The sequence below is a fragment of the Typopeltis vanoorti genome, chromosome 24 (assembly GCF_054136105.1).
Source record: "Typopeltis vanoorti isolate ZY-2024b chromosome 24, IOZ_Tvanoo_1.0, whole genome shotgun sequence".
Classification (NCBI taxonomy): Eukaryota; Metazoa; Arthropoda; class Arachnida; order Uropygi; family Thelyphonidae; genus Typopeltis; species Typopeltis vanoorti.
Window position 1 is genome coordinate 68,197,963 of NC_143572.1, and position 24,161 is coordinate 68,222,123.

At 37.9% G+C, this 24,161-nt stretch overlaps 1 protein-coding gene across 3 annotated transcripts in view; it reads right to left on the reverse strand.

The window, feature by feature from the left end:
* LOC150093381 (uncharacterized) overlaps positions 1-24,161 on the reverse strand; it is a 196,304-nt gene that overhangs the window by 112,995 nt on the left and 59,148 nt on the right. For all 3 annotated transcript variants that reach the window (XR_016550431.1, XM_090413692.1, XM_090413691.1), the window contains exon 3: positions 18,145-18,362. Coding sequence is in view for 2 of the 3 variants with exons in the window: in XM_090413692.1 (XP_090269818.1) it covers positions 18,145-18,362 (218 nt within the window). In the remaining variant the exon portion in view is untranslated. The remainder of the gene's footprint in view (positions 1-18,144; positions 18,363-24,161) is intronic.

A 24,161-nucleotide genomic window follows, 5' to 3' on the forward strand; every position in this document is an offset into this window, starting at 1 on the left:
ACTGATAGATATATATATATATATATAATTAATTTCTTAACTTGGGGATACTGTATATTAGGGTTACCAAGTAATTTTATAAGCTTGGTTATTTAACTCCTAATCCCAAGTAAGCAAACAGTTAAGTTTGCACCTGAAACATAGTTCAAGTGTAAAGATGGTACAACACCAGGGCAACTCATTGTAAAGGTGGGTAAATATATATATATATATATATATGCATGCAAAATGATGGTTCCAGAAATTTAAAAAATTATTTTTGCATTCAGGAAACATCAATTTTTTATTTTTTAAAAGGTAATGAAATTAAATTTAAATTTGGTATATTCACAAGTAATGTTAATAACAATTATTTGTTTAAAAAAAATAAAATAAAACTGACAGCAGCCTCCTAAAACATCCTATTTTTGCTATTTTTCTTGACTGATATCTCTATAAACACAATGTCTAAATTGATTTTCATTAGAGTTCCCAAAGTTTATGTTGCATACTTAAAGTAGAGTTCAAAATACAAGTCATTAACTGTGTGAGATGAATAGTCAACTGTTTAAATTATGTAAAAGCAACAATTTAGATGTTGCTTGTTTCTCCTGTAGGATGAATATGAGACAAGGAGACCCAAAATCCCTGATGTCAATGGGAGACTTTAATTATCCAAACATTGACTGGGTAGAAGAAAAATCTCATGATAGAGATGAAGAGGAATTTATTGAATTGTTATGAGACAACTTTCTCAAGCAGCATGTGAAAGAAGGAACTTGAGGTCAAAGAGTGTTGGATTTGTTCATAGCATCAGAAAGGATCTCTGTTAAGAATATGATTATTTTAACACCAGTTGTGACGGTGATCAGCCATGCTTTCTTGGGAAGTATCTAATTATACTGATGTTCTCATTGGAACAGATTACATGCTGAACGTCTTCTTTTGGTGAACCACAATGCTGAACTACAAAGCTGGAAATTATTATCAACTTAGGAGAATACTATCTTTGGTTCCATGGTATCAGTTACCGAATGAGAAAAATGTGAGCAATGCATGGGAATCTTTGAAAAAGTGCTTAAAATGTGGCAGTACCTGAATGCATCTCTAGCGTTCAAAGAATAAATGGGAGTGAAATGGATGTGTAACCTTATTAAGCAAGAGAACCACAGAAGAAAACGATGTGGAAGGAATATCGTGAGATTAAGAGTGAGAGGAGTTTTGAAATATATAAAATGCAGGCCAGAAAAGTAATGAGTATTGTACAGAAAGCTAAATCAGAGTATGAAAAGAAATTGGCTATGCAGGCTAAAAACAATCAAAAGAATTTTATTTTATACTGAAAGCAAAAGAATGAATGAATGAGGAAGAATAACTTTGCTGAATGCAGATGGTGCTCTAGTGTCAGCAACTGATGAGATTATTCAATTAATGAATACTCACAATGCTAAGATATATCTTAGCATAAAGTGGAGAATAGTTGCATAAAGTGGAGAATACGGGATTGAAATATAAACTGTTGACTTGGATCAGTGGATGGTTGACAGACAGATATCAAAATGTGATATACAGTGGGTGTGAATCTGTCAGATTTAAGGTAACCAGTGGTGTACCTCAGGGTTCAGTCCTTGGGCCATTGTTGGTTCGATCTAAACATTAATGACATTAGGAAGGGTCTAGCAGAAGATGTGAAATTGTTTGCAATGATGCAAAGATAGGCAAGGCAAACAGGAATACTACTGATATCAAGCCCTTACAAAATGATTTGAATTGGCTAGAAATTTGGATAAACAAAAATGTCTATCAGTTAAATGTGAGTAAGTGTAAAGTTATGAACTTTCGCATGCTGAGATTTCCAGCAGCATATAATATTAGCAGGATTATGCTACGAGAAACTGATGAGACTAGGGATCTTGGCATAGTGGTGGATAGGAATTTGAGGTTCAAAGGTCACATAGCAAAAGTTGCAAATACATGCTGAACTCAATGGATAAGTGCGATATTGAAACAAACCTTGTCATGTAAGAGGAAGTTATCTTTACAAGGCTTTGACAGGACTGCACCTGATTACTATGCACAGATTTGGTCTCCTGAGTTCCAAAGGGTGCAAAGAGAGTTACAAAGATTATATCTGGATTATAGGATTTAGATTATGAGGACAGATTGCAATTATGTGGATTGCAAACTCTGGATAACAGGAGAGAGAGAGAGAGAGAGGGGTGATATAACAGTGGTCTAAAAATTTCTGAATGGAAGTTACAGGATATTATCTGCTGAAATTTTTCATTATATAGAAGGTGCGGAGAGAACACAGGACCATCCATGGAAGTGAAGTTTGTTTGCAGTCAAGAAAGGGATAAAAGCTAGGTTTTTCTCTCATAGAGTAGCGAGTGAGTGAAATAGGTTGCCTTTAGGGATAGTGAGTGTACCTGGTATGAATGAATTGAAGGGAAGGTATGACAGCTGGTTTGTGTGATGTATGGCCTCCCTCGATGGGTCCTTGATTCCCTGTAGGTCTCAGATAACAATGATGGATAATATAAGGGGAATTTCAATTCAAGGTATAATAATAAATATTTTACAATTTGCAGATGACAGTCATTATTGAAAACAAAAGGGGAACTAAAAAGCACAATGCTGAAGTTAAGTGAAGAAGAAAATAGACATGGTTTGATAATGAACACTGAAAAAAAAAAAAAAAAAAAAAAAAAATGATATTCAGAGAGAAAAGAATGGAAAACAGCAAATAAAGATTGACGGACAATCTTGAATGATGGCTCTATCAAGGATAGAACCGCTCCATTCAAGATTTAACAAGAGAACAATATCAAGCAAAAGCACACTTGTACTCTTGGCAAAACAGACATAATATGTGAAGATGCAAATATTAACTTTGCTTAAAAAGGAATTAAAATATAAAAGAAGAGGTTGAATCTTAAATTAAAATGAAATCGAAGGAGGAAATAAATATTAAATTGTACTATGTTTAAGTTTATTGTCTAAAATAGATGGAATCTTAATTTGTCAAAAACATCAATTTTAAAATATGGCATGTATAAAGTCGTGTATCATCATGAGAACAAAAGTTCAAAAGTTGCAGTTTTACCACCAAAGATGACGCAACGAGCGATGAGTAAGCATTCGTGGAAGGCACAAGAAATTCGCGTTCCCTAAAAAAGAGCGATGAGTGTACAGCAAGGAGGTGACATCACTCGGAGACAGCAAATGGGAGAGCATCGCAGACAAGTTTGGAGTGTGGAAAGAGGGCGCTATAAAACGGATTTACATCGTTGAGAGAATCTTTTTTTTTTTTGCTTCCTTTTATGTTTTTCTCCTGGTTCCTGTGGTGTTCCCCGGTCACGTTTGCCTCCCCGTGAGTCTCCTGCTCAACGTTGTTTCCCGTTGCTGAGCGAAGCAAGTCGAAGAAAATATAGCACGAGATGACGGCAGTGTTCGAGTTTTAGACCATCGGTGTGGATCTAACTGATGAGAAAGCAGCAAAGGATTCCTTTGAAGGTAAATCATGTTAGAAGCGGCGACGCAAAAAGTTCGTAAGCCCAGAAGAAACAAGTGACGAATTCGGGACGAGCACGTGACTCCCACGTGGCGGCAATCCATCGTACAGAGGGACAGTCTATAACAAAGAACAGACGGAAGGATCGAGAAATCATCTAACAAGGTGGTAATGTACAAATCTTCCCTTTGTGTTATCTATTGGTGACGAAGGTGTAAAATAGAGAGTTTAGAAAAGAAGAAAGAGAGATTTTTGAGACAGTTTCTGTGTTATGTTAATCGAATTGGACTGGTAGTCTAAGTTGTCTAGACCAAGTTTAATGTGTATGGGTCGTTAGTAGCAGTAATCTAGTTTAATACTGACATCCATTTTTGTGATATAGATGAACATAAGATTCTCATTAGTGTGTCTGAATAGTCTGTCTGTTTGATTATTATTACCCTGCTTTACTTGTATTTTAGCATTAACCTTGATTTGCTTGAATATGTGTTGTTTAAATTGTAATGTTCATAGATAAATAAAAAAATATGTTTTCCCATGTATACCTGAGTTTGTCTGAGTAAGGGATTGAATTTTAGCACTCACGAAAATATCGAACCTATGTTTAGAGAAAAAAAGGGGAATTTAAGATTGTCAAGGCCATGACTGTATACTGAGAACTCAATCTACTTAACTACTTAATCTATATAAGGTATTACTTGAATTCTCGTAAAGTTTTTTCGGATAAGAATTTCTATCCTACAGTTCTAACTGGCGCAGCATTAACAAATAAATTTCGTCAGAGCTCGAAGAGAGAAATGGCCCCAGGAAGTCAGTTTAGAAGCCAGATCTCACCAGGCACAAGGAGAACAATAGATGTAAAATATTTAAGAAAACAACTACGTAACAATGATGCAGCCAGTAGGACATGTTTGATCCAAAGAAATAAAAGAGCTGGATCAAATATCGTGAGTTGGTCTTCGGTGTCATACTCAGCAATCAGGACCTTTTGAAAATTTTGGAAAAAGAAAAAGGGAGGGAACTTTGAAGTTTAATCTTTATATAAGAGTATAAGCCAAGCGTACAAGAATGTCTCTTCCATCTAGTTCGGATCTGAGCAACCCAGAATTTTTTAAAAGTATAAATCCCCAGCAGATTTTTCCTCAGTTCTCTGGAGAGGACTCTGATGATGTGAGGGCCTTTTTTTGACTACATAGAAGAGCTTAGGAGGATTGGGTGATGGAATGACTTCCAGCTGCTTATTCTGCTTCGCAGTAAGCTAGTTGGAAGAGCAAAGAGTTTCTTTTACTCCTCGCCCCTCCTAAGAGAGACTTTGGATTACCGGAGGTTTAGGGAAATCTTCATTTCCCAGTTTTCAAGGGTGAAAAGTGTGGGACCCAGCCTCTGGAAGCTCCAAAAGATAGTGGAAAAGGAAGGAGAATGTGCCTCTGACTTTCACAACAGGCTGCTCTCATTTGCTAGTACTATAAATGTGCCTGATGGGGAGAAAGATCACTTGTAATGGGCCATATTTCAGCATTTTAGAGTTGGCCTAAGGCCAGAACTAAGGGAAACAGCATTCGGGAAGGGGATAACTACTCTGAGGGAATGTTTCGAGGCTGTAAAGGAAAGGGAACAGCTGCTTGGGGAGATTTGTTCTGCAGCGGTAGCAAGCCCAGTTAATATGATCAAGGAAAGTACAGATGTGGGTAGAAATTCCAATCCAGCAAGGGAGGGAATGGACAGGAAGCAGAAACAGAAGGTGCAGGGAGGTAATGGAAGAAATAAGACTGAGTCAATCTGTAGTGTTGCTGCCTGTGAATTTAGCAAAGTTCGCTCCTTGATCAGACAGGAGGTAGAGAAGTTTCAACAACCGCTTATAGAACGCCTTGACTCAGTGATTAATCTGTGATAAGTTACTGAGCGAGCACTTTGCAAGAATATATCATCCAGGTGGTGACATTGCAGAAACGAATGAACCAATAGATTATACGGGAATTGTGGTGAATGAAGTGGAGGTGAGTAGTCTATTGCAAAACCTCAATGTCAATACATCTGTGGGATTGGATGGTATACCAGCTCGTGTCTTATGTGAAGCGGCTAAAGAATTGTCAGTACCCTTGACCATTTTGTTTAATTTGAGTCTCGGTTCTGGATTAGTCCCGAGGGGGTGGAAAGAGGGGAAAATAGTTCCCCTGCATAAAGGAGGTTCCAAGACTGCTGTTGTAAATTACCGACCGATTAGCATATCCGAATTCGTTGTCAAGGTCTTGGAGAAATTAGTCAAGAAAAAAATACAGGATTGGATAGATGAAAATGGGATATTGTATGGGAGGCAACATGGTTTAGTGAAGGGTAGATCATGCCTCAGTAACTTGCTCACGTTTTATAACACAGTGATGGCTGAACTGGATAAGGGTAATGGGTTTACAGCGATTCTAATGGACCTTGCCAAGGCCTTTGACAGGATACCACATGGAACTCTAATCAGTAAACTGGAGCAGATGGGGATGGATATAGGGTTGGTGAGATGGATAAGAGGGTGGTTGATGGAGAGATACCAGAATGTGGTTTATTCAGGAGTTGAATCCAAAAGATGGTTTGTGACTAGTGGTGTGCCGCAGGGTTCTCTTCTTGGACCACTACTTTTCAATTTGTTCATCAATGATATAGGAAAGGATCTGAGAGGAAGTGTTCACTTGTTTGCTGATGATGCAAAGTTGGGTAGAGCAATTGTGAGTGCACAGGATGTCAAAATTTTGCAGGATGATTTGGATAGTTTGGAGGACTAGGCTAGGGAAAACGGATGTCAATTTAATGTGGCAAAGTGTAATGTTATGCATTTTGGGGTGAAAAGATTAGCAGCAGTATATCACATTGGTGGAACCGTACTCCAGGAGATTGATGAGGCCAGGGATTTGGGAGTGTTGGTGGATAGGGAATTGAAGTTTAGGGGGCACATTGCAAAAGTGGCTAAATCAGCTCATCAAATCACTTGGCTTCTGAAAAATACTTTAACAAGCAGAGCCAAACAAGTTATTGTTCCTCTGTATTAAGCCTTGATAAGACCCCATCTAGACTACTGTGCCCAGATATGGCGGCCAGGGTTTCTTCTTGATGGGGAGGAGGTGGAGAGGATCCAGAGACGAATGACCAAGATGATAGCAGGTGTGTGGAATGAACCTTATGAGAACAGGTTGAAGATTTGTGGGTTGCAAAAATTGGTCGATAGGCGGAAAAAGGGTGATATGATTGAGACATTCAAATTACTGAAGAGTTTCTATAAGATTAATCCAGAAGATATTTTTGAGAATAGGACTGGTGGTGGGAGGACTAGGGGCCATACATGGAAGTTGGGCAAGAATGTGGTTAGCAGAGGTGTTAGAGCTAGGTTTTTTACTTGGAGAGTGGTGAATGAGTGAAATAAGCTGCCAGTGTCTGTTGTGGGTGCTATGACCGTGAATGAGTTCAAGGCGAGGTATGACAGATACTGTGTGAATGTCGAATAGTTGTTCGTCATGATGTTAGGGCCTCCCTCGATGAGTCTGTCGACTCCTTGGAGTTGCCCGGAATAATAATAATAATCAATTGACGTTGGAGTCTCCTAGAATCATGAATCTTTTTCCTCCCAAGAAGAGGGGATAACAAAAATAGTTCAGAGAGAGAGGTAGAAAGATTGCAACAGTCTATGTTAGAAAGGATGGACACAATGATGACAAAGTTGACTGAGCTATCTGCCAGGTGTGAAAATAACTCTTCTTTGTCCCTGGACGGAGAAAGTAGAAGAGACTACTGCTGAGAACCTCCTAGGTGCTACAACTGCGACAAGTTGGTGCATATTGTCTGAGACTGCTTTGTATCACTAGGAAACTCAAGAGCAAGGTATCAGCCTGAAGCAACTTCCACCTTTGTGCTAGATAACCTGATAGGAATGGGCAGCAAGGCAAAGGACGGTTGCCTGAGATGGCAGTAAGTGGTAGAATTTGTGGGAAGGATCTCAAAGCACTCTTTGACACCGGTTCCCAAGTTTCCATTATTTCTGAGGAATGTCTCAAGGAACTGGGGGCTTGTGTGATTGGAAGAATCAAGAGGCTGAGAGAATACATCAAACTTTTAGGGATATCGCCCCTCCCACACACACACACACAACTCACACCACCAAAGCAGTAAGACTAAGAATAGGATTGTCAGCATTTGGCTTGAATGTCTATCATAACTTCCTAATTCTGCCCAAGAACTCACTCTCTCGAGTAAGATTAATTTTAGGGGAAGATTTCCTAGGGAGACGTGGTTTCTCATGCGATTATTCCAGTAAAAGGATCAGTTTCTCTGGGAAAGAAAATGCTAAGGCAACATACCAGAGCCTTAGAGATCAGAGTAAAGGAGACCCCTTTGAAAAGTAGGCCCCAGAACATAGAGGATGTTAAGTTCACAGAGAACAAAGAGAACCACATTGATTGCACTCAACCATATTCAAAAGAGCTTGCCTTATCACACGAGAACCAGAAATCTGATGCCGGAGGTATAGACCAAGCTGAAGGATTAGAGAATAAACAACTGGCTAGAGTGAAACAAGGAAAATCCAACAAGGAAGCGGTTGAAGATAGCCAAGTCAGCAATAATAGCAAATCTGAGGAGGCTCACAACAAAATGACAAATGACCCAGATATGCCTCAAGGAATTCAGGACGAGCAAGGCAATGTTCACAACATGTGTCAAGTGTCCACTCAGAGCACAGAAGATGCATCCGGGGCCAGGCGTGGGTCTAATTTTGGGAGACAAAATGGAAGAGTCATCTCCAGAGAGGAGAGGGAAAACCAGAAGTTGGAAAAATTTTCTAAGGAAAATTTTTAGAAAAAGGAAGGGGCCTTTATTAGATCTTGCATGATGGCTCTATCAAGAACAGAACTGCTCTATTCAAGATTTAACAAGAGAACAATATCAAGCAAAAGCACACTTGTACTCTTGGCAAAACAGACATAATATGTGAAGATGCAAATATTAACTTTGCTTAAAAAGCAATTAAAATATAAAAGAAGAGGTTGAATCTTAAATTAAAATGAAATCGAAGGAGGAAATAAATATTAAATTGTACTATGTTTAAGGTTATTGTCTAAAATAGATGGAATAATCTTAATTTGTCAAAAACAACAATTTTAAAATATGGTATTTATAAAGTCGTGTATCATCGTGAGAACAAAAGTTCAAAGGTTGCAGTTTGACCACCAAAGATGATGTAATGAGCGATGAGTAAGCATTCGTGGAAGGCGCAAGAAATTCGAGTTCCCTGAAAAAAAGCGATGCACGTACAGCAAGGAGGTGACATCACTCGGAGACAGCAAATGGGAGAGCATTGCAGACAAGTTTGGAGTACGGAAAGAGGGTGCTATAATGGGGTTTAAAAGGATTCACATCATTGAGAGAATCTTTTTTTTTGCTTCCTTTTACGTTTTTCTCCTGGTTCCTGTGGTGTTCCCCGGTCACGTTTGCCTCCCCGTGAGTCTCCTGCTCAACGTTGTTTCCCGTTGCTGAGCGAAGCAAGTCGAAGAAAATATAGCACGAGATGACGGCAGTGTTCGAGTTTTAGACCATCGGTGTGGATCTAACTGATGAGAAAGCAGCAAAGGATTCCTTTGAAGGAAAATCATGTTAGAAGCGGTGACGCAAAAAGTTCATAAGCCCAGAAGAAACAAGTGGCGAATTCGGGACGAGCACGTGTCCCCCACGTGGCAGTAATCCATCGTACAGAGGGACAGTCTATAACAAAGAACATACGGAAGGATCGAGAAATCATCTAACAAGGTGGTAATGTACAAATCTTCCCTTTTTTGACGAAGGTGAAAAATGGACGGAGTTTAGTAAAGAAGAAAGAGAGATTTTTGAGACAGTTTCCTGTGTTATGTTAATTGAATTGGACTAGTAGTCTACGTTCATAAGTTGTCTAGACCAAGTTTAATGTGTATGGGTCGTTAGTAGCAGTAATCTAGTTTAATACTGACATCCATGTTTGTGATATAGATGAACATAAGATTCTCATGAGTGTGTCTGAATAGTCTGTCTGTTTGATTATTATTACCCTGCTTTACTTGTATTTTAGCATTAACCTTGATTTGCTTGATTATAGGTGTTGTTTAAATTGTAATGTTCATAGATAAATAAAAAATATGTTTTCCCATGTATACCTGAGTTTGTCTGAGTAAGGGATTGAATTTTACCACTCACGAAAATATCGAACCTATGTTTAGAGAAAAAAAGGGGAATTTAAGATTGTCAAGGCTATGACTGTATATTGAGAACTCAATCTACTTAATCTATATAAGGTATTACTTGAATTCTGGGAAAGTTTCTTCGGATAAGAATTTCTATCCTACAGTTCTGAATGGCGCAGCATTAACAAATAAATTTTGTCAGAGCTTGAAGAGAGAAATGGCCCCAGAAAGTCAGTTTAGAAGCCAAATCTCACCAGGCACAAGGAGAACAATAGATGTAAAATATTTAAGAAAACAACAACGTAACAATGGCCATGATATGGAAAAGGAAATCAGTGAGCCTTCCCCTAATGCTGAGACTGCTAACATACATATTCACAACTGCTCTGTATGGTTGTGAGATATGGATTATTATTTATATGGGCACTCCATGGAGTCAAAAGACTCAGCGATGGAGACCCATTCTATTCATTAATGCAATATCATACATCTACTTAAACCTATTCACTGTTGGGGTGCTCACCTCTGGCAACCCATTCCACTTATTCGCTAATCTCCATGAAAAAAACCAAGTCTACACATCCTTACTAACTACACTCTTAGACAGCTTTCAAGTGTGACCCCTTGTTTTCTCCCTACTTCATGTAATTTCTTCTGTCAATCTTATAGTATCCCTTTAGTAATTTATGTACACACACACACCCACAATTTACAGTGATAACAGAAGCACTAAACAACCAGAACAACTACATAGCATTAATAGAACAGACAAGAAATCTGGTTCGGAATCTCACTCTAGATGGATGGGAAATCAAGTTCTGCTGGGTAAATGTGCATACTGGGTTAGCAGGAAACGAGAGAGCGGATCAGCTGGCTAAAGAAGCAGCTAGAAACAAGTTACCAAAAGTACTCGAAATCTGCTATAAAAACACTATTATGGATCCATCTATTTCATTCTACCTGTATTTCATTATTACTTTAAGAAAAAGCTATCAAAAAACTTGAAATGTGGAAAGGCAGCTGGAACAAATATTTGCCAAGAAATGCTCAAATATGGAAGTATAAAAGTTCTGCAGTGGCTATATTACATAATTCAGAGGACCTGGTTAGAAGATCAAATTTCGGATGATTGATATAGAGCTCTTAGTCCCCATCTATTAAAAAGGGAATAAAGCTGAATGTGAGAATTACTAAGAAATTTCTCTATCTTAAATCTTACCAAGAACAATTAGTTCCAGGTAAGATTTATGCAATCGTACTTGAAAAGCTAAGAAACACTGTGGAAGAGAAACTGGGAGAACAAGCTGGATTCAGGACAAATAGAGATTGTTGTCAGGATAAGATTTTCACTTTATGACAAATAGTTGAGAAATCATAGGATTATTATTATTATTATGGTGTCTCCATGGAGTCAAAAGACTCATCGCAGATATGACAAGGATCTGTACTTAAATCTTGTAGATCTGGAAAAAGCATATGATAAGGTGTCCAGAGAAAAGCTTTTCAAAACACTACAGTTATATGGGGTAAATGGAACATTATACAGGCAATTTTACATTACAACATAATACATAGTCTTATGTTGTAATACATAGCCTTACATAGTTTAAGTTGTAAGTCAGCAGTTAGAAGTGAAGGGAATACAGGAAGATGGTTCGATGTATAATCAAGTATAAGATATTCTTGATATGACCACTCAAATAGAATAGGCAAGGAAAGATTAGCAAAACTGTTTGATGCCAAAATGACAGGAAAAAGACCCAGAGGAAGAGCATGGTCTAGGTGGATTGATATTAGTCAGAAGTGCTCTAGAAGAATGAATGTTAGATGTGACAATACTGGAGTGCTGACAAGTAATAGACTAATTTTGAGGAAAATTGTTGATAGGAGATTATTAATAATATAAACTTAATCGTGTAGTGCTGTCATAGTAGCCTGAACATCTCTTGAGGGTGTGTGTATGTATATATATATATATCAGGAAATTGATGATGATAATGCTATATTTCATAGCCAAATGTAGAAAGTAAGTTAAGTTTCAAAATTTACCAGCTAGCTTATGAAAACAAGATCAGAATCAGAATTGCCTTGGCTTGCACTATTTAAACAAAAAAACTCTACCCACAACCCATATACAGGCATCCCTTGATATATGCGGTTAATTAATCCTCAATGGACACTGCATATATCAAAACTGCATTATTCAATGTTAAGAATTAATGGGAATAATTATAATGAATCCTGCAAAATATAAAAATTTAAACATCATTTATTTTTTAAGGTGACATGTATTTATATATTTTATCTATGCATATTTGTTACATAAAAACTTATCTAAATATTTATTTTTTATTAAAAAAACTTATCTAACGTAAATTGATCAGTGGTAGCTTTTTTTTTCTCCTCCATGATTTTACACTGCATACTCAAAGATGCAGATGTCACTTTGCCTTGTTCGCGGTACTCAGCCGCTTTATTTAAAATGGCTCGTATAGTTGATTCACCAAAGCCTAGAGCTCTTCGGTGTTTGCTTTGCTTTCTCCATTATCAAAACCTTTTAATAATGTCAATTTTAGTATCCAAAGTAATAAGTTTTTGTTTATTACTCTTTTTCGAGGCCATGGTTATGAAGGGTAATGTTTTACATAATTTGAAAATTACGTGATATGCGGATAGGCCATAAGCATACACTGTAATACATACACATATACGTCTGTACACATCACTCTCTGCTGATAAATTGAAGCACTGAGACTGAGTTACCAATGTTGGAGCACGACTCGTACCACGTGATCTGATCGGTTTCATTGACCAAGTCTAACTAACGCTTTGCTTATTTTTAAACTTTTTGGGCCGCACCAGTCAAATTTGATACCGCACATATCAAGTTTATGGTTACAATAATTTTTTGTGCACTAATCAAAACCACATTAATCAAAGCTGCATATATCAAGGGATACCTGTATTCACCTTTCATTAATGCACTGAATAAGTTTCACTAGTCTGAAAAACCAGTCTTCATGATCAACTTTAAAAAAAATTCACAAACATAGAAGACAAATGCTCATTCAATGCTGTAACTAAGCTATGTTAGAAAGTTAAATTCATCATATGTGATGTTTAGGTGGATGCATAATAAAATATTAAACTATAAAGCTAAGAAACTTAGATACTGTCTTGAATAGATACTGTAATAGACAATATTACAGATTCATCTATATTTTACAGCAACATGGAAAGTAAGAAATGTAGAAAAATTTTCTTAGTTTCAAAAATTTACTAGAAAGTTCAGGAGATTATGTTCTTACAAATTCTCTGGAATATTTTCAAAACTTAAGTTTTTTTCTACATTTGGCAATAAAATATGGATGAATCCATAATATATGACATTTCAATATCTTGCTTATTCCAAATTGAAGAATCTCAGGTGTATACTTAAAAAATTTAACAGTTATTATATTTAGGAATGTAATATGTAAATGAAAGAAACCAAAATACAAAATGATGGTACAACATAACAAAATTTCATGCCAGCTGGGGCGTCACCTGGTTAAACAAGCCCCCCCACCACCCCATTGTTTTCGCCAGGGAACCAGGGCAAACAGCAAAAAGTCAGCTACTGGAACAAATCTGAAAATACACCCCAACTCAATATCACCAGAGTTAAAGATCAGTACTATCAATATAAGAAGCCTGAATGGCAAAGAAATGGAGCTAGCTGAGGAATTAGATAAGTACCAGATCGACATGATAGGGGTGACAAACAAAAAAGACAAAAATTGGCGAGATCTTTCTGAGCAATAAATACAAAATGTTATATTCAGGCAATAACAATCAAGGAAAAGAAGGAGTAGCCATAGTATTCAACACAAAATACGAGGCTCATCTTCTTGAATGGCAGGCAGTGTCAAGTAGAGTGATTTGGGCAAATATCAGAATGGGAAACTGGACAATGAAACTTATTTGTGCCTATGGTACCACAGAAGGCTCTACTAAGGTAGAAGTGGAGGAATTTTTTGAGGCTCTAGAGAAAGCTACTAACACAATGAAAAAGGAAAAGAAGTTCCTTGTTGGGGATCTAAATAGCAGAGTAGGAAGTGATTGTCAGACATACAAAAATGTTTTGGGAAAATTTGGAGAAAAGAGCAAAGCTAGTCAAGTAGAGTGATTTGGGCAAATATCAGAATGGGGAACTGGACAATGAGACTTATTTGTGCCTATGGTACCACAGAAGGCTCTACTAAGGTAGAAGTGGAGGAATTTTTTGAGGCTCTAGAGAAAGCTACTGACACATTGAAAAAGGAAAAGTAGGTCCTTGTTGGGGATCTAAATAGCAGAGTAGGAAGTGATTGTTAGACATACAAAAATATTTGGGAAAATTTGGAGAAAAGAGCAAAGCTAATAATAATGGCAAATACCTGTTGGATTTCTGCTCATGACATGGACTGGTTATTACTAACACCATGTTCCAACATGGTGTTAGTAATAACCAGTCAAAAATGTGCTAGTAATAACCACTTAAAAATGTGCACAAATTCACATGGAGAGAAGAGGCAAGGAATAAGAAAAGTCTCATTGACTATGTTATTGTTGATAGTGATGTTTTCTCCTTGGTGCAGGACACCAGAGTGTACAGAGGATTTGAAATTGGAAGTGATCACTATTTAGTCTTGAGCAGGATAAAATTGAATTTCATATTGAAAAGAATGACATGTAAGAAAGTTTTAAAGCGAATAAAAGTTGAGCAGCTCTCAGATGTGAACTGTAGACACTAAAATCCACAAAGATTATTGAAGAAAAAATGAAAGAGTTTGAGAACAGGAACCAAACCTTGGAGATTCGGCAGCAAGCCTTGAAGAAAACTCTGATTGATTCAGCTAGAGAGGCATGTGGTGAAGTTGTCTGCAAGGATAGAAAAATTAGAACTCTGTGGTGGACACAGGAAGTTAAAGAGGCAGTGAAGGAAAAGAAGAAAGCATATCAAAAGTTCCTGGCAAATAAGTCAGCTTGTGCTCTTAGAGAATACAGAGACAAATGTAAGAAAGTGTAAAAACACTGAGTAAAACTAGCTAAACAAAAGTCATGGGAAGACTTTGGCAAGAACATAGAAAATAAATATCAAGAAGGTGGTAAAATATTCTGGAGGTTGTTGAAGAAGCTTAGGAATGGAGGAAAGAGTGCTGTAAAAGGAATTAGAGATGATAAAAGTGATATGAAAAACGGAAGAAAAAGATATCCTTGAAGTATGGAGTAATTACTTTGAAAATTTGCTAAATGAAACAAGCAGTGATGACAGCACAGTGATAAAAAACACTGACCAGGCATGCAGTCAGGAATAGATATCCATACTTGAAGTAGAAAAAGCCATCAAAGGCTTGAAATGTGGAAAGGCAGCAGGAGTAGATGATATTCGACCAGAAATGCTGAAGTGTGGTGGTATAAAAGTCTTACAGTGGCAGCACTGTATAGTTCAGAATGCCTGGACAGACGGACGAATTCCTGATGATTGGAGTAGAGCTCTCATAGTACCCATATATAAAAAGGGAAATAAAACTGAATGTGAGAATTACAGAGGTATATCCCTACTGAGTGTTCCTGGTAAGATATATGCAAGTATACTTGAGAAATGGTTGAGAAGAATTATGGAAGAAAAGCTTGGTAAAAAACAAGCTGGATTCAAGTCAAATAGAGGCTGTCAGGATCAAATCTTCACTTTACAACAAATAGTCGAGAAAGCATGGGAATATAACAAAGATCTGTATTTAAGTTTTGTCGATTTGGAAAAGGCATATGACAAGGTGCCAAGAGAGAAGCTATTCAATACGCTACGGTTATATGGTGTCAATGGGGCATTATATCAAGCAATACTTAGTCTTTATTTGAGTTGTACGTCAGCAGTTAGAATTGAAGGAAGTACAGGAAGATGGTTTAATGTTAAATCTGGTGTGAGACAAGGATGTACATTATCCCCTGTATTATTCATTATCTATATGGATCACATTATGATGGAAAGTGGTATTAAACATGATATCAAAATTGGAGATGTTAATGTCAGCTCTTTGCATGCGGACGATGTCATACTTCTAAATAAATCTGCTACAAGTCTGCAAGATTCTCTGACTAAATTGAATAACTGTTGTAATAGATATGGTATGAAGGTCAGCAATAAAAAGACAAAGACAATGAAAATAGGCAGAATCACTGAAAATGTCAACTGTGTTGTGAATGGAGAACCTCTGAAACAAGAAAAACATTTCAGCTACTTAGGCACAATTTTTAGTGAAGATGGTAAATTAAATATGGAAATAGACAACAGAATCAACAAAGCTGGTATGGTAGGAAGTCAATTGAATAAATTCATATAGAATAAGAGAGAAATTAGTCGCAACACTAAATTAGCTGTATACAAGACTGTGTTGAAACCAATTTTAACTTATGGATCTGAGAGCTGGGTCAGAAGTAAAACACTTGACCAAAGACTAGAGACCAAAGATATGAGAGTCCTGAGAAAGATTAGAGACGTGAATAGATGGCATCAATGGCAATATCATATTAAAAACAAGGATATTAGGAAAGAACTTAACATTGTCGGCATCCAGGAATGCATTAGCAGAGCTAATCGCAGGTGGTATGGTCACTTAAACAGAATGGGCAAGGAAAGATTTGCAAAACGAGTGTTCTCTGCCAGGTTGGCAGGAAAATGACCCAGAGGAAGACCAAGATATAGGTGGATTGATACGGTACAATGTGCCTTAGACGATAGAAATATAAGATCTGATAATGATAATATTGGAGTCTTGACAAGTAACAGACTGATTTGGAGGAAAATTGTAGATAGGAAGTTAGTAATGATGTAAATTTTTCATGTAGTACTATCATATCCTATACACCTCTTGAGGGTACATGTCAGGAATTTGATGATGATGATACATTTAGGAAAAGCAAAATTATCATTTTAATCAAAGATCCTACAAGTCTTCATTTTGGCAATGTAAAATAAATAAAAGAGCAGATATTAAAGATAAATGCTTATTTTGTAGCAATATATATATATATGAGAGCTTCTGAGAATACTGTTCTCGGCATTGGAGTTGCCTTGGCTTGCCTACTTAGAAAAAGTTTCCAAGTTTCTTAATTTATACGCGAAATATGGATTAGGATTAATCTGTTTATTTTACAATCCATAAGGAATACATTTAAGACTCTTCTTTGATAATTACTCTTAAGAACCGACTACTGTTCACTTATGAAAAATACAATTTTCTGAAAGAGAAATGCTTTGGTACTGAATGAGAGTTCATGTCATTTTAAGGTTTCGGCGATCTCTGATGAGAACCAACAGTTTGAAACACTGTCAGGTTGATGAAACCTTAAAAGAACTAATAAAATGCAAATATACGGAAGCCTCAGCAGCACTCATGTCTTTTAAGTAGTGCAAGCTAAGGCAACTCAAATGCTGAAGATAAGATTGTATTCTCATAAGCTCTCCAGTCAGTTTTCAAAACTTTCCAAGTTTCTCTCTCTCTCTGCACATACATACATGTATATATGTGTGTGTATGTGTGTATATATATATATATATTTTTTTTTTTTTTTTTTCATGTGATAACATAATTAGAAGTATTATTACACGTTTTTAATCTTTCTTCATTCTGCAATTCGGCAATAATAAAAGTTCTGAATATTTAGCAAAGCATAATTAAATTTTATAAAATGTTTTAGACAAAAAAATAATATTTGCTAGCAAAGGTTGGTGATTGGTAGTCTCTGCTACCTAATGGCTCACGCAAAAAAGTTACGCAAATTTGAGAGCAATTAGTAGTTGGAAGGAGTCAATAGTTCGATGCTGTTGGCACACCCTCCCTCGATGATTCTTTGAACTCCCTGGAGGTGTCACATAATAACAATAAATAAATAAGATAAAATAAATTCTTAAAAATTGATAAAAAACTTTAATCTATCTTTTTTTTTTTCAAAAAATTTCTTTATAAAATTCAATTCTGCATGCTTCACCCAATCCCCTTTTGGTGCATCCCTAATTTTTAGGATACAATACTGTTGGTCAAGAATGGCATGTGAGAATCATCATCCAATATATGTAAGTTTTCTATAAACAGAAAATGAACCATTTGAAGAAAGCATGTGACCAGGATCTACAAAGGACAGACAGTTACTTGATTTTCCATTGGGAGGTGGATTAGGATACTGGTCAGCAGACCACGCTTGGGATATTTCACCCAGAATTAAAACTTTAATAAAAAAAACTATCAACTGCCAATGCAAAAGCCTATCTACTCATTTAAGGTGCATATATATATATATATATATATATATATATACATATATATACACACACACACACACACACACACATATAAAATGTAAATGTTAATGTTATATAATAACATTAATATAATGAATTATAATGTTAATGTAAATACAAAATCATTTAGATTAACTTACCGCCTCTTCCCATTGGTCCACCTCTTGGTGCTCCTCTTCCAGGTGGGCCGCCCCTGCCTGGAGGACCACCTCTAGGTGGACCACCACGACCTGGGGCTCCTGGTCCTCTACCTGGGCCTCTTCCTCTTGGTCCTCCTCGAGGGGGAGGTCCATTCTGTCCCATTGGTGGTCCACCACCACCTCCGCCACCTCTGGGGCCGCCTCGTCCCCGTCCTCCTCTATAAAAAAAAAAAGGTCAAAATTTGTATCATTCAGCTGTTTAATATTATAACACAGTACTCTATCCTCTCCTATATATATATATATATATATATATATATATATATATATATAGAGGATAGAGTATTTTCAAATGTCATACACTATAATCTAGCCTTTCTGCAATTTGACCAGTTTAGCATATATTAAACTATGAGAAATGAACTTATGAACTTGGCATTGTTGGCATCCAGGAATGCATTAGCAGAGCTAATCTCAGGTCACTTAAACAGAATGGGTGAGAAAAGATTAGCAAAACAAGTGTTCTCTGCCAGATTGGCAGGAAAACAACCCAGAGGAAGACCAAGATATAGGTGGATTGATATGGTACAATGTGCCTTAGATGATAGAAATATATGATCTGATAATGTTGGACGCTAGCGTCGGCGTAGCATGTGGCGGTGAATTTGAGCTGTGCAGAAGAAAGTGATTTTTAATTGGTGAATAGTCCGTTTTTTCGCCGTTTTTCTACGTTTTTGAGTGCTAAATTGTTTCTCTGAATACGAGTGTACTTCAGTGGTTGTTTTTTGGAAGTTAGTTGCTGTCGCGATATAATATATTTTGGTTACCGTCGGAATCGAATGCATAACGGTGGAAGACAAAATGAAGTTAAATTTTCATTACTTATTTAGTTATATTTCATTTTATTTAGTGTACTTAAATGTTTTGTTTTGCTTGTAATTGTGTGTACTTTTTTCTATTTATTTAACGGAATTTATTAATTGAATAATTAACGATTACGCTACTCGGCAGTAAGGAATGATGGCGGATTCAGCTGCAGTTGCAAGTGGCATATCGCCAAGTCCTCCGCCATTTAAGAACTCGATTATAAGAAATATCATAAGGGACTTTGTGTCATGCAGTACTTGCGGCATGTATGCGTCTTGAGAATTAGATATGTGGCTTCTTAAAGAGAGTAGAGAGCGTATGTGTGCAAAATGCAGGCAGTGGGAGGAAATAAGTGTCAAATTATCAATATCCGACCTTGTTGCTCCAGGAATGGGGAATGAATGTAGGAAGACAAGTAGCGTGATAGGAGAGAATGAAAAAAATATATGATGAATGAGAAAATAATAGTTGATAGTGTGGAAGGCGTGAGTGACTGAAAGTTTAGGGGATGGTTTTGTTTGGGAGAGTGAATTTAGATCAAGACTGACTGACCTGCAGAGGGAGATAGATGAGCTGAAAGAGGAGGTGGAATGTCTTGTGAATGAGAGCAGAAGTATGAAAGATAAGATTAGGAGAATGGAAGAGATAAATGCAAGCCGAATCAGAGTGGGGGAGAGAGAGAGAAATTTGGGAGTGTTAGAAGAGGAGAGAAAGGAAACAGAAGAGAGGGAATGAGTGAGAGGTATGTGGGTGCTAGAAGAGGAGAGAATGGAAACAGTAGGAGAGATGGAATGAGAAAGAGATATGGGAATGCTAGAAGACGAGAGGATGGAAACAGTAGGAGACGGAATGAGAGAGGGATATGGAAGTGCTAAAAGTGGAGAAAATGGAAACAGTAGGAGAGAGGGAATGAGAGAGATGTACGTGAGTGCTAGAAGAGGGGAGAATGGAAACAGTAGGAGAGAGAGGTATGGGAATGCTAGAAGAGAGAATAGCAGTAGAAGAGAGGGAATGAGAGAGACCTATGGGAATGAAAGAAGAGGAGAGAATGGAAACAATAGGAGAGAGAGAGAGAATGGTAAGAGGTATAATGTATGGCGACTCAATGATCCGTGGTGTTCAAGATAGGATGCGTGAGGAGTGTTTGCCAGGAGGAACAATAGAAAGGGTCGCTATGGCAATTAAGAGAGGTGAAATGATTGTGATGGTAGGAACAAATGATTTGAGTGGTAATGTAAGTCGGGCAATGAGAAATATGAGATTTTTGCTTGAGGCTGTACGGAAGAAGACAGAGAGAGGAAAAATAGTGTGCGTATTGCCTAGGTATGATAATGATGAGCTGAGCAGAAGAGCGGTGATATTGAATGGCATAATAGCGAGAATGTGTGACAAGAGAGGACTGGTATATGTGGATGCTCGTAGACAGGCTTATACGTTGGTTATGCATTATTAAAACACTTAAGGAATAGGACAATGTAGTTAAGGATATAAATTAAATTAAACTTTAATAAATATTTTCCGATATTTCGGCAACGTCACATTGCCATTTTCTAAAGGAACTTACAAAAAAGTTACGTGCACGTGGGCACTACAACACAGAAACTGGGAATGAAGAGATGAAGCTATTGTTCTCCTAACAGTCCTGATGGTGCCCTCTAGCAGGCTAAGTAGGTGTTCTTGGCCGTTGGGCTGAAGGTCTGCAGATGTAGGCCTCCCAAATTTGGTAATTTTGGTAATCCTTTCCGAGGTGCCTCGGATGTAGGCAATGGTGATGGATTTAGAGTAATCCTTGTTGTGGGGGGGGGGGGGATCTGTGGTTTGTAGGTTCTAATATTTTTTGGATTTTTTTGGGTGCCCTGATGGTGCCCGCTAGAGGGCACCATCAGGACTGTTAGGAGAACAATAGCTTCATCTCTTCATTCCCAGTTTCTGTGTTGTAGTGCCTACGTGCACGTAACTTTTTTGTAAGTTCCTTTAGAAAATGGCAATGTGACGTTGCCGAAATATCGGAAAATGTTTATTAAAGTTTAATTTAATTTATATCCTTAACTACGTTGTCCTATTCCTTAAGTGTTTTAATAAGGTATATGTGGATGCTTGGAGTGCGTTTGAGGAAAGAGAGGAATTGTATGCAAGAGACCGCTTACATTTGAATGAGGAAGGACGTAGGCATCTGGAGAGATTGCTGTTCTGAACGAGTCAGTGTGTCCCAGGGAGGATGATAGCAGGGGTGGCCTCTTGTGGGAATGGATACTTGGGAGAAGGGAGACGATGTCAGGTAGCACCGAGCCCAGTGAAGTCTAGAAGTGATAATGCAGTATAGAAACAATGGCATTTATATGTTTTATACTAATGCCAGGAGTATCTGGAATAAGGGAGAGGAATTGGTGGTGCAGATAGCATCAGCCTGGCCAAAAATTATTGGGATCACTGAGACGTGGTTGACAGAAGGGGATGTAATAACAGGAATAGAAGTTGCTGGGTATAGCATTTTTCATCAGGATAGGAGGGGGAAGCATGGTGGTGGGGTACTGCTTATGATAAGTGATGACCTATGTCCTCTAAGAGTGGAGGCTTTGGAAGGAAGTGAGACAAATGATTTTGAGAGCATATGGTGTGAGGTAGAGGTAGGCAAGACAGGATATTTAGTGGGGTGTTACTACAGACCCAGGAGCACAGAGGAAGGGGACCAGGAGATGTTTAGACAGCTAAGTTTGGCAAGTGCAAGAAGAATGATTGTTATGGGCGATTTTAACCACAGTAGTATAAATTGGAGAGAGGGAGATGCATGTAGCAATAGGGGAATGGAATTTCTAGAATTCTTGAGGGACAAATGTCTTAGGCAACATGTAACAGAGGGAACAAGAGGTTCAAGAATTTTGGATTTAGTTATAGCATCAGAAGAGTTATCATCTCAGTTGATAATAACTGAGATGACATCTCTCCCACCAGTTGGAGAGAGTGACCATATGGTTTTGACTTGGAAAATGAATAGACATGCAGGAGTATCAAAGAGACGGGAACTTATGTGGAATTATAAAGCAGGAGATTATAATAGTCTTAGACGTCAACTTCGGGAAGTTTCATGGAGGGAGGAATTGGAAGGCCGGGATATCATTAGTGGGTGGGAAATTGTGAAAGAATATTTGTTAGCAGCAATGGTAAGTTGTATACCACGAGTGAAGAAGAGGACATAATTTGGAGTAAAGTGGATGACAAACAATATTAAACAGGAATTGCATGAGAAAAAGAGGCTATGGAAGAGATATAAAGAGACAGGTGAAGAGAGGATGCATGAAGAATATAAGACACAGGCCAGAAGAGTGACTAGTGTGGTACGGAAAGCAAAACTGGAATATGAGAGGAGGTTGGCCCTAAGATCCAAAAAAAATCCTAGGGAATTTTTTAGCTATGTGGCCAGTAGGAGGAGAAATGACTGTGGAAGATGTGAGATAAAAATGGGAATAGAGTGACTGATGCAGAGGACATAGTGGAATTGTTCAATGAACACTTTATTGGAGTATTTCATCCTAGAGGAGTCAGTTTTAATGCTAGAGGGATAGGGCTGGTTCGAGGTTTAGAGGTACAGGAGGAGAGTGTGTTTCAGATACTGAGTACTCTGGATGTCAGTAAAGCTTTGGGACTGGATGGTATTTCACCACGAGTTTTGAGAGAATGTGCCAGAGAACTGACAGTGCCTTTAACCTGGCTTTTCAATGAAAGTCTGGCTTCGGCAAAGGTGCCCAGGGAATGGAAGGAAGGTAAGATAGTGCCATTGCATAAGGGTGGTAACAGACTGGAGGTGTCTAATTATAGGCCAGTCTGTGTGTCATCAGTTGTTGTTACTTGGAGAAAGTAGTGAGAGATAAGAGAATGTGCCAGAGAACTGACAGTGCCTTTAACCTGGCTTTTCAATGAAAGTCTGGCTTCGGCAAAGGTGCCCAGGGAATGGAAGGAAGGTAAGATAGTGCCATTGCATAAGGGTGGTAACAGACTGGAGGTGTCTAATTATAGGCCAGTCTGTGTGTCATCAGTTGTTGTTACTTGGAGAAAGTAGTCAGAGATAAGAGAATGTGCCAGAGAACTGACAGTGCCTTTAACCTGGCTTTTCAATGAAAGTCTGGCTTCGGCAAAGGTGCCCAGGGAATGGAAGGAAGGTAAGATAGTGCCATTGCATAAGGGTGGTAACAGACTGGAGGTGTCTAATTATAGGCCAGTCTGTGTGTCATCAGTTGTTGTTACTTGGAGAAAGTAGTGAGGGACCGTATACAACATTGGGCAGATGAGGGTAATGTTATCTGTGAGAGACAACATGGATTTGTGAAAGGGAGCTCTTGTTTTAGCAATATGCTGGCCTTTTATAATAAAGTTACAAGAACATTAGATGAGGGAAAGGCATATACTGCAATTTTCTTAGACTTAGCAAAGGCATTTGACAGGGTAAGCTGATATTTAAGTTGCAGTACATGGCTTTGGATGTCAGATTGGTCAACTGGATTCAGGATTGGCTGTCTGATAGGTATCAGAGAGTTGTGTATGGTGGAGCAGTTTCCAGGAGGCAGAGGGTTACAAGTGGGGTCCCACAGGGCTCAGTACTAGGACCTATATTGTTTAACCTTTATATCAATGACATTGCCAGTGGATTGCAAGGGGATATTCAGTTGTTTGCAGATGATGCGAAGCTAGGAATGACTATTAGTAATAGTGCAGATGTGGTAGCCCTGCAAGAGGATTTGAATAAGCTAGATAGATGGGCAAATGAATGGGGGTGTCAGTTTAATGCAGCAAAATGTAAGGTCTTGAGGTTTGGGAAACATCGATGGGATGCAGCATACTCTATAGGAGGAGTTATGCTGGAGGAAGTAGAGGAGACAAGAGATCTGGGGTTGATGGTTGATAGAAACCTGAAGTTTAAGGGACATATTGCAAAGGTGGTGAAGGTAATGCAGAGGATTGCTGCAATTATGAGAAGGACACTGACCTGCAGAGATAAGAGGGTTATCATTCCGTTGTATAAGTCTCTGATCAGACCACACTTGGACTATTGTTCTCGGAGGTCTCCAGGATTTGAAGGGGATAAATTAATGGAAAGGATACAAAGACGGATGACAAAGATGGTTTCAGGACTGTACAAGGATAGTTACGAGGAT